Source organism: Camelus bactrianus, chromosome 4 (assembly GCF_048773025.1).
Source record: "Camelus bactrianus isolate YW-2024 breed Bactrian camel chromosome 4, ASM4877302v1, whole genome shotgun sequence".
Lineage (NCBI taxonomy): Eukaryota > Metazoa > Chordata > Mammalia > Artiodactyla > Camelidae > Camelus > Camelus bactrianus.
This window is the reverse complement of record NC_133542.1, coordinates 58,252,240-58,270,265: the sequence shown is the minus strand read 5'-3', so window position 1 is coordinate 58,270,265 and position 18,026 is coordinate 58,252,240. Positions and strand designations below refer to the sequence as shown.

The following is an 18,026-nucleotide window of genomic DNA, read 5'->3' as shown; positions in this document are numbered from 1 at the left end:
CTTGCCTCCTTTGTCAAAGATGAGTTGACCAAAAGTTTGTGGGTTCATTTCTGGGCTCTCTATTCTGTTCCATTGGTCTATATGTCTGTTTTGGTACCAATACCATGCTGTCTTGATGACTGTAGCTCTATAGTATTGTCTGAAGTCTGGGAGAGTTATTCCTCCAGCCTCTTTCTTTCTCTTCAGTAATGCTTTGGCAATTCTAGGTCTTTGATGGTTCCATATGAATTTTATTATGATTTTTTCTAGTTCTGTGAAATATGTCCTGGGTAATTGGATAGGGACTGCATTAAATCTGTAGATTGCCTTGGGCAGTGTGACCATTTTAACAATATTGATTCTTCCAATCCAAGAGCATGGAATATCTTTCCATTTTTTAAAGTCTTCTTTAATTTCCTTCATCAATGGTTTATAGTTTTCTGTGTATAATTCTTTCACCTCCTTGGTTAGATTTATTCCCAGATATTTTATTACTTTGGGTGCTATTTTAAAGGGGATTGTTTCTTTACTTTCTTCTTCTGTTGATTTATCGTTAGTGTAAAGAAATGCAGCTGATTTTTGAAAGTTAATTTTGTAACCTGCTACCTTGCTGAATTCTTCAATCAGCTCTAGTAGCTTTTGTGTGGACCTTTTAGGGTTTTCTATATATAGTAACATGTCATCAGCATATAATGACACTTTTACCTCTTCTTTTCCAATTTGGATCCCTTTTATTTCTTTCTCTTGCCTGACTGCTGTGGCTAGGACTTCCAGGACTATGTTGAATTAGGAGTGGTGATAGTGGGCATCCTTGTCTTGTCCCAGATTTTAGTGGGAAGCTTTTGAGTTTTTCACCGTTGAGTACCATGCTGGCTGTAGGTCTGTCATATATAGCTTTTATTATGTTGAGATATGTTCCCTCTATACCCACTTTGGTGAGAGTTTTTATCATAAATGGGTGTGTCCTGTGATTACTACTGCTGTTAATAAAGCATACATTTTATGAGGCCAACACCATCATGAATTTTTAATACCTTCACTTGATACAGTGTCAGAATTCCTCTTTAAGTGTTTACTATGAGGAAGAAAAAAAACATATGGTCTAGCCCATTCCTATGAGTACAACACTGTACTTACTTTGGGATAATCCAATTCAAAGAATGTTTCCAAGTTGTTGATTAGGTTAGGATCCACTCCTTTCAGTGGTTTCAGAAGAGACACCCCTGGGAGCTTGCTATATGGCTGTTTATCTGTTGCCTTCTTGTTGAGGTGTAATCGGCTAAAAACAAATGATACATAAATTAACATTCATTTCTGGAGAATACACGAGTGCCAAATCTATATAAAGTCTGTACCAAGCTACCAATAAATTACTAAGTTCTAAGGTTAAAAAAAATTTTTTTTGACATTCTAATGGGATATCTAAAAATGCAGGCGAGTAGAACCAGGTAAGCTTCCAGTTGAGGAAAACCAGAACTGAGCAGAGTGAATGTCCCAGTGGAACTTAGACTGTTGTTTATGGCTGCAGTCAGTACCTAGAACTATGCCTGGAGCAGGCATTCAATACGTATGTGGTGGAGAAATAAATGAAGGACAATGTTATGAACCCACACATTAACTGCCCTTCATCCCAAAATGCCATCAAAGTGGCCAAAGAACTATAAAAAGAGCAGGAGGGGAAAAAAATCTCTATCTGCATCAGAAAAATACTGAAGAGTAACCAGAAAAATGTGAGAAATTTCTATAACAAACAGTCCACACAACACCTGATTGAAAGAACTACCAAGCAGCTTGGATGGCAAGCAAGAAAATGGGATAAATCACAGAACTGCCAATATTCACAAGCTCAGAATGGCAGGGATGGACCAGGGGCAAGTTGAAGGTATGGGGGGAAAAAAAACCTCCATGATGAGAAAAATATCTATTAAGGACACTGGAAGATATACCAGTGCCATCAATTCACAGATAAGTTGGCCAAGGTTCTCAGGACTGGTCCATCCCAAGGCAGCTGCCGCACAGGGCTCCTAATGAGGGAAGCCATACCAATTAGACAAGAGAGGATGGGTCCCAGCTCATGTCAGGATGTCACAATAGAGAGAAGGGGCCATAAGTTTCTAAAGGAAGTCACGAAAGGCAACTTCCCTCCTTCTCATAAGCAAGTCTCCACGCATTCAAACAGTAATTTGAGGCTGCAACAATCATGGGGCCATCTGCAGGATATTTTAAGACATGTGTTCTTCCACATTTTAACATCTTGGAAATCAATGGCATCTTACAATTGCTGGCAGCCAGATGGCAGTCCTGACTCAGTAGCATGAAAAACAACCCTGCTAGAACCCATCAAGAAAATGTCAGTATCAATGCATCTTAAGTTAGATGAAATACACTACTAATCTATGAATGATTTCTGACAGTACATCAGTACCATCAGCCCCAGCAGTGAGCCACAGGCTCGCTCCCCTAATTAAGGGAGGGGTGTGCTGCAGCAAACACCCAGTGTTTCAGATAAGGCCATAATACATCCGTACAGAAAGAAAATGGGTTACCACCTACAGTGGAAAAATATTTAAAGAACAGTGTGGTATCGACTTCTGATCCACAGCACCAAATGCCAGAAAATAATGACTCCCATCTATAGTGGTGCTGCTCAGTGTGGCGGCGGTCCACAAGTTGCTTTTTACTGGCCAGCAATGAGAAGAAATGGAGAGAAAGTGTTTAGAAACTTTCATAGCGATTTGACAGTGCCATGCCATCCAAGCATGTAATCAGTAGTTGAGTTTCACTGCAGTTTACCAAAGTGTCAGTCCCTGACAGACTGGAAAATTTTAAAGAACTGATCCTTTGCCACAGACAGTTTGGAAAATATTGATCTACAGAGTTCAGCTGGAGGGCTGGGAAGAGGTGAAACCATGATCGGAAATTTACATAACCACAAAAATGACCACTATTCCATTTCTAACAGAAGAGTAGACTAGCTGTCTGGAGAAACTCACCCAGTAGAGAACTCCAGATTGCCAGTGGGAAAAAGTTTATATTCTGTATTTAATTCGTTGAAATGGTAATATATCCAAATGGTTCAAATCACTAAAAATATTAAGAGGTTTAGATAAAGAAGCTTCCCGGTCACCTTCGTCCCCCATCTGTCTCATTCCCAACACTACTTACTCAGCATTATTTGTTTCCTGCTTATCTTTGCAGAGATTTTTAAAAAATTCATATACAAGCCAACACACACACACATAAAATTCTTATACAATATTTATCATTTTCTCCTCTCATTTTTTAAATACAAGTACACTAAAAGCATGTTTTCAAATGTATGCCTGGACTGTTAGAAAAGAAAGGAAAGCCTTCCAGGTCAGAGAGGAGGAGAAACCTCTGAGTCAGTGAGTGTAGGAGCTGACGCTTACATTGGGATCATCTGTTGGTCTCCAGTGACCTAGAGATGGTGATCAGCCTGAGACAAGCATGATAAAAAAAAAAATCTGTTCCGAGAATCTTCTATAAATATGGAATCCCTGAAAGGCAAAGCAGAAAAATCCTGGCCCACAGAGGGAAGATGGGGAGGCTGCCTCTCTTGGATTCAGTCCTAAGTGAAATGGAATAAAAGCAAAAAAAAAAGTCTCCTTGGAGAACACTTAACCACGTGGGTTTGGTACCCAGAATGCAAACTAAGGGTGTTGCTTGAACAAAATCCAAGAGATAGAAAGAGAGAGACCACCATATGTTGACCATGAATATATGAAAAGAACCACACAATGTCTAGAAATGAAAACGGTGATCACTGACATCAGAAACTCAACAGACAGGTGGTAGAGAAGACTGCGTGCACACAGTTCAGAGGACAACTGGAGAACTGGAATCTAGATTGGAAGAAATTATCCAGAGTGCAGCACAGGGAGGATGAGTGGCAAAGGTACTGAAATCATGAAAGAGCTTGAGACATGGAGGGCAGAATAAGAAGTCTAAATCCCAGTAATTTTTAATCTATTGGTCCCACTCTCTGATCATTAAGTGCTGGTGAACTGTAACAAAACATACATGGGTCATGATGACCAATCACAGAGAAACATAGCCCACTAACACACCGCATTTGGCAAGGATTTAGATTAAAAATAACAACAATTTAAACTGTGCTGAATAGGCTAGTGTTGATCCTATTTTAACTTTCTCCCCCTTCATTAAGACATTTTACTTTAAATGCTAATACAGATATCCCCTTATGAGTTCATACTAAGAATGAAGCATTTAATCAAAGACAGGCTGACCTGGCAGACAACAATGAAGCCCTCTCCAGGTTTACGGCGAAGTGAACTGATGGAAAGTCCTATATCTGAAATTTCTACTCAAAATGATTACAAACATAACTCTAATCAGAGGACCTTTAAAAAAAAAATTCTCATTTGTGCCTCCCCCAAATATCTATCTATTTATCTTCTCCTCTTCCTCCCTCCCTCCTTCCTTCTCTCTTACTAACACACACACTTACACACACAAAATTTTCTCTTCATACCCCATGGATTTATCTTGTAGTGAGGATACAAGAATCCTACTCTGCCCAGGAACAAACCCACAGACCTACGGTCAATTAATCTTCAACAAAGGAGGCAACAATATACAATGGAGAAAAGATGGTCTCTTCAGCAAATGGTGTTGGTAAAACTGGACAGCAGCATGTCCAATGAATCAATGAAGTTAGAACACTCCCTCACACCACACACAAAATAAACTCAAAATGGCTTAAAGACTTAAATATAAGACAAGACACTATAAACCTCCTAGAAGAAAACATAAGCAAAGCATTTTCTGACATAAATCTTAGCAATATTCTCCTAGGGCAGTCTACTCAGGCAATAGAAATAAAACAAAAATAAACAAATGGGACCTAATTAAACTTGTAAGTTTTTGCACAGCAAAGGAACCATAAGTAAAAAAAAAAAACAAAAAAACCCGACAACACCCAGAATGGCAGAAAATATTTGCAAATGATGCAACTGACAAAGGTTTAATTTCCAGAATATATAAACAGCTCATATAACTTAATAACAAAAAATCAAACAACCCAATCCAAAAATGGGCAGAAGACCTTTCAAACAAGCACTTCTCCAACGAAGATATACAAATGGCCAATAGGCACATGAAAAAATGCTCAATAGTGCTAATTATCAAAGAAATGCACATCAAAACTACAATGAGGTATCACCTCACACCAGTCAGAATGGCCATCATTCAAAAGTCCACAAATGATAAATGCTGGAGAGGGTGTGGAGAAAAGGGAACCCTCCTACACTGCTGGTGGGAATGTAGTTTGGTGCAGCCATTATGAAAAACAGTCTGGAGAGTCCTCAAAAAACTAAAAATAGACTTACCATATGATCCAGCAATCCCACTCCTGGGCATATACCCAGAGGGAACCTTAATCCAAAAAGATACCTGCACCCCAATGTTCATAGCAGCACTATATACAATAGCCAAGACATAGAAACAGCCTAAATGTCCACTGACAGATGACTGGATAAAGAAGCTGCGGTATATTTATACAATGGAATACTACTCAGTGAGAGGAAAAAAAGAATAAAATAATGTTATTTGCAGCAACATGGATGGACCTGGAGATCGTCATTCTAAATGAAGTAAGCCAGAAAAAGAAAGAAAACACCATATGATATCACTCATATGTCGAATCTTAAAAAAAGAAAAAAGAGGACACTAATGAACTCATCTGCAAAACAGAAACAGACTTGCAGACATAGTAAACAATCTTATGGTTACCAAGGGAAAGGAGGTAGGAAGGGATAAATTTGGGAGTTTGAGATTTGTAAATGTTAACCACTATATATAAAAATAGATTAAATTTTTTTTTCTTCTGTATAGCACAGGGAACTATATTCAATATCTTATAATAACCTTTAATGAAAAAGAATATGAAAATAAATGTATGTATATATATGCACGACTGGGACATTATGCGGTACACCAGAAATTGACACACTGTAACTGACTATACTTCAATTAAAAAAAAAAACCCTACTTTGAAGAGTACTGTTTTGACTTAAGTAATACAACTGACATAGCTCCTTGTTATAATTTACTTGAAATGTTTATCAAAACAATACAAAAATATCCATTTAGTCACACACACAATCACACAGCACTGTGTTCAGTGCACAGTGGTGCTTTCATGACTACTTAGCATTCCCTTATTGAACAAACCTATTTTGAGCCCAAATGTACACGAGGCATCATCCCCTGACCTGACGACACTGTGATGAACAAGTGAACTCCACGCTGTCAACGAGCTGTGGTTTCCCAGGGGAGGTGCCACGTAAGAAGTTCTTCCTATTAAACCCTCACAGACGTCAACAGAGCTATGCTCTGGAGCAAGAAAGTATTAACCCTGCTTGTATTAACACACAGAAATAATGCCGATGGGTGCCTTGGCCATGGCCAGTGTGTTGTAAACCAATCTGTATTTTTTCAAAATAAGACCAACATCTCATTTGCCTGGAATTCTCTAAGTGGCCTGAATGGAGTCCCCCACGTGGGCCAGTTTTATGAGTGGCTCTGACAGGTCCTGCAAGGTTTACTGGTTTCAAAGCAGTTTTTATTAGTATCTCAGGTCGGGGGTTCTCATTACCCGGGACCACATGAATGTGAGCTTACTGCACCCACACCTTGCACAGGATTTCCCACGGGTGGCCCATGTCCACCCTTAACCTGACCACGTGACGTGCTTCCTTCCAGGATCCTGGGCACAACACTTTTTCAGTTTCAGGTTCTATACTGGGAATCCAGTTCGACCTTCCTATCAAGCATTTGGTTTGCAGCCTTGACCTTTTTTCTAGGAAAGCAGGGGAGCTCTTTTCCTTGAATACATTAGCACATAGTAAAGTCACATACAAGTACACAGCTCAGTGAATTTTCTCAAAGTGAAACACCCACGTGACCAGCACCCAGATCAAGAAACAGAGTATTACCAGAATCCCCGACGTCCCTGCATGTCCCCTTCTACTAACTACCCTCTCAAGGTAACCACTACCCTGACTTCAAACACCACAGACTAATTCTGCTGGTTTTAAAATTTACCTAGATGGAAGGAACCCTGTGGGATTTACTCTTTTGTGTCTGGCTTCTTTTACTTCGCACCACATTTGTGAGAGTCATTCTTGTTGGTATAGTTATAGTTCATTCATTCTCACTTCAGCATAGTATTCCTTGTATTAATACATCACACTTTACTTTCTACTGATGGACTTTTGGGTTGTTTCCAGCTTTGGGTAATCACAAATAGCCTGCAGTTTCCTCTCTGACCTTATGTTAAGTATAAAACCCCCTGGCTTCTCCTCTCCCATGCCTCAGGACTTCAACTTTTGGACAATATGAAGAAACAGGGATTGGATTTACTCTTCCCACTTGAAACAATTTTTTAAAAATCAGACAAAAATATAGGAAGTGGTTCTCAAGATACTGGACATCAGGTCAAGAAATGATTCCTGAGACATGAAACATGAAATGAGGTGAGTCCTCTAACTGCCCCGGCTTACTGCTTTGAGGCAATTTCTAGGCCAGAAGACTAGTGTTTTTCAATGTTTAGTATATATCATGCCCATGGGTAGAAACCACAACTTACTGGACCAGTTCCATAGCTTAGGAATCTGCATTTTTATAAGCATCCCCAATGATTCTGATGTGGGCTAGCAGTGAACCACACTTGAAGACGCACTACAGTAAAGTCTCTCAGGTCCAGGAAAACAACGATGTATCACATGTTCTCAATTTTTTAAAAAAAATGTTGAGTAACTGAAGAGTAAATAAACAGTTGGCTACATAGAGCCAGAAGGTAAGGCCGATCTAGAGATAAAAAGGTGGGAGCCATCCACAGTTTGGTAAATACGTAAGCTCTCCCAGGTGGAACATACCCTTAGCAAGTGGCGGTGAATCAATGTAATATTACAGAACCAGTAATGCATGAAGGAGACTAGGACTGAGCGACCAGGGAGGGAGAAAGATGGCCAGGAAGAAAGCAATGTCACACAAGGGTTTATCTGGCTCTGCTGTTTTCTTTTTGAAAGGGTTCAAGAAAGAACAACATTGAATGCTGTTGAGAGAACAAGATAAGAAGTGAAATGTCCGCTGGACTGAAGTGTCCACAGAACTGAAATGTCCACTAGAACGTGTGAACACTGGTGACCTCTGAGCACTCTGCGCAGGGGCAGAGAGATAAAATCAGGCGACGAAGCAAGTGAATGGGAAGTGAGTTGTGGTAACAGTGAATAAACACTACTTTCCCCAAAAACCTGACCGTGAGTAAAAAGGCCAAAGAGTCACTAGATGGAAAAGGGTTTTCCAGTTTAATTTTAAATTATTTTTGATTTTTAATGCTTGAGTATACATGGTCAGGGAAAGAGCTAGTCAAAGGATAAAGAGAGAGAAAACAAAAAATAATTAGCGGCATGTTAAGATCCACAGGGTAAAGTAGGAATTAAGGTAATCTGACAAGGATGAGGGTAGAACAATCTTTTGTTTGTAAAGATTTAGAAGAGGTGCTGCCAGTCATGGGTGTCAGAGCTAAAAACAGAAACAAAGTGTTGCCAGACACCAGTGTAGGCTTAGCTGAGATCCGAGACCATGAATGTGCAGTAGTACTAACCCACGTGGCTGTGTATTACCTCAGCAGGATCCTGAAAGCTGAGAGGCTATACCTTATGAGATGGATTCAGGATAACAGGGTAGACTGGTATGAGGGAAGGCAAGGGGCAAGCTAAGGAAGTGATGAATTGTAACAGAGAAATAAATGAAGCCCAGAGGTAGCAGGTGGAGGCCACACCTGTGGATAAGCAGCCTGGGGCAGTTCTCAGCCTTGATTGTACATGAAAATCTCCTGGGGAGTTTTTTCTTTTTTTAAAAAATCTTGATACCCAGACCAAATAAAACAGAATGTCTTGGGTTGAGACTCGAGCAGCAACATATTTTTTTTTTTAAACCCTCCCTGGTGACTCCAAGGTGCAAAGTTGAGACCCATGGACCTAGGAAGACTAGATTACTGCCAGAACAGAAGAGGGCTGAGGTGGAAACTCTGGGGAAGATGAGCAGTGATGGGATGGATGGAAACCAGGAAGTCAGTGAAGCAGAGGTACACGTGCTGTGAGGCCAGGGAAGGACCGGAGAAGAGAATAAGCAGCGGCTGTCTCTATAGTGACCTAAATGCTGCCAATTATCAGAAACTTAAGATTCAGAGCAACTGGAGAAATTCTCACACAGATACCCTATTCCCATGGATTACGTCCGGGGTTATTTTTAGGTTATCACTGGCAGTATATACACATACTGGATTAAGAGCCCGGGCTGGAAGGAGACTGCCTGGATTTCTGTACCGACTTCATAGCTAACTAGCTGTGTATCCTTGGGCAAGTTACTTCTTCATCTCAAGTTCTTTGGGTTTTGTTTTTTTTTTAAGTGTGGATAATAGTACCTACCTCATAAAGTAGTTGTGAGAAATAGATGGAAGTAAGCTGCAAAGTAGACATTCAATGATAGCTACTATTTTTTTTAACTGCTAATTTTAAGGACATTTCCCACTAAATGTAACTTCTCTGAATTACCATAGTTCTGATAAGAGATTTAGAGACATCAAACATTGATGAGACTTAGGCACCAAAAGACAAAGACCGTAAATTCATATCTTTAAAGATTATTTCATATATATTTAAAGATTAGAACATTATGGGTTTTTTTAAAACATAAACTCAACTCTTATGTATTAGGAAGAGTAAAGGGGGAAAAGGGAATCGTCAGAAGTCTCAAATCATGGTTAAAAGAGAGTAAGTCAAAACATGGGATAAAACACGTTTAACACAGAGTTTAAATTATACCCAATATTTAAGCTAAAATTGTATTCAAGGTTAAAATTACATCCCATATTTAGGAATCAATTTAAAGTTCTACAGACATATCTGAAAGTGTAGAAACAATGCAAGTAGGAGAGTGAGAAACATTCAATATCACAAATTATTATCCCCTAAATATGGCCTGTGACTGCTTTTTTAGGTGAGCTTCCTTGAAAACTATTAGAGGGTTTCTTGGTTGGGCAGAGGCACTGTGCAGTCCTGGGTTCTCCTCACTCCTCTGTCCTCAGAGCCTGACTCAAATGTTGGACTCCACAGCCCCAGGAGACCCCTTCAGTTGGCTCTGCTACAGAGAGAGGTTGTCACCCTCAGAGTCGAGGGGCAAAGGCCAGATGATTTCCACAATGCAGTGGCGACAATGTACAAAGCAACTACTGGTTACTGTGCAATCCAATCAATATCAACTTCTGTCATGAAGATATTCTGAGGCATTCCAAAGGAGATTCCCTTCTGTTTTGTTGACCATTAAATCACCACGCCTCTCATGGTCCCCAAGAGCAAAGACTACAATGCAGTCTTCCCACCTGGTCCGTGGCGGGGAGAAAGCCCCTCCCCACGGTCCCTAATGCCTGTGAAGCTCTCAGTCAGTGACAGCAGGTCCCAGGCATCAGGACCACCAGAGCCACAATCTGGGATTTTAATACCCTTAGTTCTCTTGAAACAGAATCTCCCCTCCTAACATATATGTCCATTTGATTTTATTACATTTTTCAGGAACAATATTAGGTATAAAAGGAATGGATCTCTTGTATGCTAAGTCAATGATTTTGACTTGCTTCATTTTTGAAGAATAAAATGATCTTGAAACTGAGCGATTGGGGGGAGATAAAAAGCATGGTAAAATGTCAATACATGTCATTTTCCCAAGGAATTATTTCTAAATTCCATTTTAAACCGAGAGCTGGAGCCACTCTTCTGTAAAAAAAAAAAAATCGAATTCATGTAATGAAGGCATGTCATCCTCAAGGACAGGGAGGGGCAGGTGCTCAGAGCAAGCTGCTGGAGGACTGTACCTGCCGGCATGAAGAATGGGGAACTGAAGTGCAGGCACCATCTGGGCTGCTTTCTCAGAGTAACTTAAGTCTAAAAGGTCACGAGAGATGAATCACAGGCAAGAGAGAAAGGCCCTCAGGGTCCTGCTTCCACTGTGAGCTAGAAGGACATCTATTCAGGGAACATTGCAAAGGACTCCAAGGAATATTCTGGTAAGGAATATTCTGCTGGACTTTACAGCTGCTTTAGCTTGATGAATCTTCACCGCCTCTCTGCACATGGTTTTTTGACTTCTGAGTTGATGGGATGGCCTTATTTTTCCTAGTTGATTTTTATTCCCTAACATCTCAGTCTCTAAACTTGTTACTGCCCTTTCCGTCCATTTTAGCTTATTGCTTTACCTTCTCATCTTTTAGTCCCCTCTCTCCCCCTACTCAACAGTTTATTTATTGACTAGTACCACTTTTAAATGGCTTATTTTACAGTTCTATTCTACAGTTTTATTCTAATTGAATCCTGAGCAGGAGGGAAGCCTGGCGCGGAGGGAAACTCCTTGGAGAGAAGGCTGGTGGTGCCCTTCCCTTCCGGCAGCTCTTTGCCGTGACCTTAGTATGCGGCTGCACCTCCCAGAAGTGAGACACAAGAATCTCATTCAAAGCTGCTATGGGAGAATATGGACCCCATACTGAGGGCAAAGTTCACCCTGCTTAATAGCCCCAAACTGCGCTGTTTTTATAGTTCTGTGGTGCCATTCAGTTGAACCAATTTATCTGACTCTGGGAATTAATCTCTGCTCCGTGCCATCAAGCTTGTTAATATTTCACATAAAATTAGGTTGACTGGTATGCCAGCAGGTCCCCTATTTCTATAGTCCATGCCAGCAATTTCCAATGATAAAAGGCTTCCGTGGTGGTGGCTGTTACTTATGACTGTACCTGGAAGGCTGCGACAGTGTGTTTACGACCAGCATGTGTCATGACTAGTGTTACTTCCCATAGCACCTGTCTTTTCAAAAATGGTGCTGCATCGAAATGAGCTTCACCCACAACACAAAGCACACTTTCTGGTGCAACATGAACTCTGCAGACACAGGGTTCCCCAGAGAACACAAAATAATGAATGGGGAGTTAGCTTTAGAGGAAAACACAAACGACTTCCAATGGACAACAGATTTACATATTACAGAACATAAAAGATTCCATCAGCATAAAAAACAGAGGTCTTTATTATATTGTCCCCCCCCCCAAAAACCCCTCCAACTCACTAACCCTTTGGTGACAAGAGTTAGCCCTAGTATATGGGAAATGGATTGAGCAAGATAATTGGCTAAGAGCAACTTAACAGCTCTGTATTCCCTGAAGGACAGAGGTAAGTGTAAAGATTACTGATGGAAAGACAGGCATTCCCTTTGGAAATCCTTAGCGGGGTGGGGGTGGAATTCAGATCTAACAAAGAATTTGTAGGTGAACGTGTTATTGATATGACCCTGCTTCTATTTCAACCCACAATTAGAAATAGTGAGATAAAAATTCCTTTTGGTTCAATTAATTTCATTAAAGACCAAGGCCACTGAAAGCATCCAAAATTCTGCCCATCTATCTCAAATCACAATGGCCAAATGACACTGAGTTAAAGTCTGAGTACTACTGGGAAAAATTCAAAGATCACTCATTCGGCATGCAACAACTGAGTGCCTAGTAGCACTGAAGACACAACAGTAAGTAAGACACCTTCTTACCGTCAAAAGCTTGCAATTTAAGTGGGGAAAGAGACAACTGAACACACATTTACAATTCAGGTGGGTAAATTCAAGGTGTTACCTGAAGGACTTAAGAAGGGCGCCTAACCCCAGTGGGGAGCTAAAGTCAACAACGATTGAATGATTAAGAGTTAACTAAAGAAGCAAACATAAAAAAGGCAGGAGGGAAGGAAGGAGAGAAGGGGGAAAAAAAGAAGGAAAGAGAATCCTAAAGAAAGTCCATCGCACGTTCAGGGGAATGCCAGTAATTCAGTGTTGCTGGAGGAAGAGGTACAAGCACAGGCCTCCGCTCCTAGAGAGCAACACGTCTTGTTAAGGAGTTGGAATTTTAACCTGAAGACACTGGGGAACAGTGGGGATTTTAAGCACATGATCTGAGATTACTGCTCCAGAAGGATAAGGCCACAGTAAAACAGAGTTCCGGTCAAGATGGCGAAGTGGTAGGACCACAAGCTTGCCTCTCCTCATGACTACAATGAAACCACAACTGAATGAATGATAAACAACCATAAAAAAAAAAAAAAAAAAAAAAGACTGGAACCTAGCAAAAAAGATCTTCTGTAAGTGGAAACATAAAGAGGGAACCACAGCAGGACGGTAGGAGGGGCATGCTCATGATTGGGCCCCATACCCCCCCCCAGGGTGGGCAACCCACAGCTGAAGGTTTGTTAAGTCCCAGAAGCCCTCCCACAGGAGTGAGAGCTCTTAGCCCCACATCAGGCTCCCCAGCTCGAGTTCTGGCATTGGGAAGAAAAGGAGACCCCAGGGCATCTGGTTTTGGAGGCTGGGGGTCTTGGCTTTGGGAGCCTCATGGGACTGGGGGAAACAGAGACTCCATTCACTTGAGAAGCCTACACGGAAACCTGTGTGCGCCAGGACCACTGGCAGAGGCAGTGATTCATAGGAACCTGGGCCAAACCAGCCTGCTGGATTTGGAGGGTCTCCTGGGAGCGTGGGGGAAGGCTGTAGCTCACTCAGGGGACATAAAAGCTGGTGGCAGACATTCCAGGAGTGTTATTCTACATGAGCTTTCCTGGAGGCTGAAACCTTGATTGGATCGTTAGCACCAAGACCTAACCCCATCCAACAGCCTATAGGGAAGCCTCAGGCTAAACAACATACAGGGTGGGAGCACAGCCACGTCCATCAGGAGACTTCCTAAGCCACAAAGCCTCTAGACACAGCCCTACCCACAAGGGGTCCAGGACCAAGCTTTACCCAGCACTTGGCAGGCACCTGCTCCTCCTGCCAGGAATCCTGCATAAGCATCTAGTCCAGCCTCATCCACCAGAGGCAGATACTAGAAATAAGAAAACAATAATCCCAAAGCCTGTGGAAGGAATCCACAAACACAAAAATATAGATGATATGAGGCAGCAAAGGAATATCTCCCAGGCCAAGGCACAAGATAAAATCCCAGAAGAAGACACAAGTGATGAGGAAATACGTAGTTTATCTGAGAAAGTTTAAGTAATGATGGCCAAGATGTTCAGAGAACTCAAGAGGAGTATAGATGCACAGAGTGAAGTTTTTAGCTAAGAGTTAGAAAATATGAAGAATACTGAAACAGAGTTGAAGAATAAAATCACTGAAATGAACAATACACTAGAAGGAACCAAGAACAGACCAAGGGAGGCAGAAGAACGGATCAGTGAGCTAGAAGACAGATTAGTGGAAATCACTTCTTCAGAACAGAAAAAAGAAAAAAAGGAATGAGGATAGTTTAAGGGAACTCTGGGACAACATAAAGCACTCTAATATTCACATTATAGGGGTCCTAGAAAAAGAAGAGAGAGAGAAAGGACCTGAGAAAATTTTTGGAGAGGTAATAACCGAAAACTCCCCCAACTTGGGAAAGGAAACAGTCACCCAAGTCCTGGAAGCGCAGAGAGTACCAAACAGAAACAACCCAAAGAGGAACACACCGAGGCACATAGTCATCAAACTGACGACAATTAGGAAAAGGAGAAAATATTAAAACTAGCAAGAGAAAAGCAATGAATAACATACAAGGGAACTCCCATAAGGTTATCAGTTGACTTTTCAGCAGAAACTCTACAGGCCAGAAGGGAGTGGCACCATATATTTAAAGTGATGCAAGGGGGAAACTTACAACCAAGAATACTCTATCCAGCAAGGCTCTCGTTCAGACTCAATGGAGAAATCAAAAGTTTCACAGATAAACAAAAGCTAAAAGATTTCAGCACCACCAAACCAGCTTTACAACAAATGTTAAAGGATCTTCTCCAGTCATCAAACCATAAAAAAAGAGAAAAAAAGAAGAAAGAGAAAAAAAAAAAAAAAAGACCTACAAAAGGTTGCTTTGGCTGTTCAGGGTCTTTTGTGGTTCCTTATAAACTTTGGAATTGTTTGTTCGAGTTCTGTGAGAAATGTTCCAAGTATTTTGATGGGGGTTGCATTAGATCTGTAGACTGCTTTGGACAGTGTGATCATTTTGATTGTGTTGATTCTTCCAATCCAAGAGCACAAGAAATCTTTCCATTTTTTTGTGTCATTTTGGTTTTCAGAATATAGGTAACCTCCTTGGTTAGGGTTGTCTCTAGGTATTTTGTTGTTTTTGATGTAATGGAAATGCCTCTGCCAGTTATAAAATTCTGGTTTTTGAAGTAAAAAAAAAAAAAAAAAAAGGTGAATGAAGGGCCACAAATGGCAAAATAGCCTTCTTTTTTATGGGTGAGTTGTATTCCATTACATATATATTTATATGCTGCATCTCCATTATGTATTCAACTATTGATGTGCACTTAGGATGCTTCCATATCTTGGCAATTATAAATAATGTTGCTGTTAACAGCAGGGTGTATGTATCTTTTAAGTTAATTCTTATTTTGTGGTTGGTTTTATTCCTTTGATAACTATGTAAGTTTAAAAAGCTAAAGCTCTACATGCTCTTAGAAACAATGAACAGTACATATATGTAAATTTTAAAAAATATGTGCAGTTAAAAAAAAAAAAAAAGATCTATTAAGCCATGAAAGACATGTAAGAAACTTAAAGGACGTATTAGTAAATAAAAGAAACCAATCTGAAAAGGCTACAAACTGTATGATTCCAACCAAATGACATTCTGGAAAAGGCACAGCTACAGAAACGATAAAAAGATCGTGGTTTCCACGGGTTTGGGGAGAGGGAGGGAGGGAGGAATGAAGAGATGGAGCACAAGGGATTTTTAGGGCAATGAAATTATTCTGTATGATACTACAGTGGTGGCTATATGTCATTATGCATTTATCAAAACCCACAGAATGTACAACATCAAAAGTGAACCCTAATGTAAACTATGGACTTCGGTTGATAATAAATAATGCGTCCATGTTGGTTCATCGATTGTACCAAATACGCCACACTGATGAGGGATGTTGAGGGTAGGGGAGTATATATGTGTGGGTGGGGAGGGCTACGTGGGAACTCTGTATTTTCTGCTCAATTCTGTTGTGAACATGAAACTGCTCTAAAAGAATAAAGTCTATTAAAAAAAAAAAAAAAAAGACAAATAAAGTAGACAAGGACCAAAGCTGCAGGCAGGGATACCAGAGCAGAGATAGTTCAATAGTCTAGGGTCGAGATAACATGCACTGAACTAACGGTGTAGGAAAAGGGGGATGGTGAATCAGGAGGACCATCACGGATATTAAAACTGATTTATAGTTTCCACTTTGCTTTTTAAAACTATCACAACATAGTCCAATTATGTATCTTCCTCAGGCTCAAGTTAAAGGGGCTCAGTTGCCTCATTCATGCACCAAAAGTGGCCCTGGCAGCAATGACCCTGACTGATCAAAATCTGTCCAAAGTCCAAGTACACCCTCAGGACTAAACCCAGAATTAGATTCCACCAGGGCTCAGGACACCAATGGATTAATTAATTTAAGGCAAAAACAAAAAAATCATATTAATAAAAATAATATTTGAAATGCTAAAATTTATCATAAAAACACAATCACTTTCCAGTGGGCAGTTTAGCAGTATCTTGATACAACGAATATTTAAATTCCATGCAAAAGCTGCTGTGCAGCAGGTATAAAACTGCTACACTAGAAAAATTATGAAAAGCAGAATTAACTTGAGAAAAAATCTTGGAAAAGGACCTCTGCTTTACTAGAGGGCAGTTAATATTTATGGATACAAGAAGTGTTTCCACCGTACCCTGGCCTCCACCCAATTAACAGAAAAGATAAGGCCTAACACTAAACATTAGGACCCTATGCATAGAGGGGGGAAAATGATAAATCCAAGAAGGAGCTGGGATGGGGAAGTGAGAGAAGGAAAAGAACAGAGATGGAGGAGAAAAAAGCAAGATGTGTTGTTTAGATGCTCTTATTATCTTGCAATAAGACTCCTAAGGACTAAAAAGGGAAAAAAAAACAATTGATTCCAGACTTTCATATGATTTCACTGCAGCCCTCAAGCTATCAAACCACACTAGCTCTCAAAAAAGGAAAGAAAAAAAAAAAAAAAAACCATAAAGATCACTTAACCAACTCTGCCTTACAGAGGCTATAATCATTAGGGCTTTTTTAGGAAATTAAAAAAAAAAATCTTCAAAATAAGAGCCTTGGATTTCAAATGCTCAGTCTGAATGTTACCTTTAACACTATAAGCAGAACCTCACTAATGCCTGCCATCTAAAATGTGTTAGCAAGTGACTACGCATCCATCAATACGAAATCTGGAAAGGAGCAAAGCAGGAAGGAGAGATACCAGTGAGAAGAAAAAATAAGGGTTTTCTAGTTTATAAATTATCTCAGTTTTTTAAACTGCATTGTAAATTTGTGAAATCGGAACAAAAAATTTCACTGAACAGCAATGGTTCTCTGTATTAATCACAGTCAGCTCCATTTAAAAAAATACAGGCTAATACTTAGCTCTTGATCTCATTTTAATAAGATACAATACAACAGCACACTGAATCCAAATTAATTAGATACCATTACACATTGTATTTAATTTTTTTAAAAAAAATCACTAACTGGTATCTGAAAAGTTTCATAGCTTTTCTCAGCAATTTCACTACAACATTCACATTACTTAAATATTTTTAAAAATTAGGAGCCCACAGATTATGCTCCTTAATCTGACAGCCAGATATGAAGCTATGTAAGTTTTTGAAAACAGGCTCTATTTCTACTAGTTGCAAGCACAAGGTTTGAGAGTATCGATATCTGCTTATCTTAATTAATTTATACTTTAACTTATTTCAAAAAGGATTTGAGACGCCATAGAATGTATTCAGGAAATTGATTCTTCAATAAAACACAGAATGCTCAGCACAATATTTTAACTGAAATATCACTGCCAATGTTCTTTAACCTTGCTTGCCAAAATGTTGAGATGATAAAATTTGTAATCTTACTAAATACAGCAGGGAG

At 40.0% G+C, this 18,026-nt stretch overlaps 1 protein-coding gene across 1 annotated transcript in view; it reads right to left on the bottom strand.

The window, feature by feature from the left end:
* UGCG (UDP-glucose ceramide glucosyltransferase) overlaps positions 1–18,026 on the bottom strand; it is a 41,475-nt gene that overhangs the window by 19,061 nt on the left and 4,388 nt on the right. Inside the window, exon 2 of the mRNA XM_010970077.3 lies at positions 1,117–1,258. Within this exon, the coding sequence (XP_010968379.1) occupies positions 1,117–1,258 (142 nt within the window). The remainder of the gene's footprint in view (positions 1–1,116; positions 1,259–18,026) is intronic.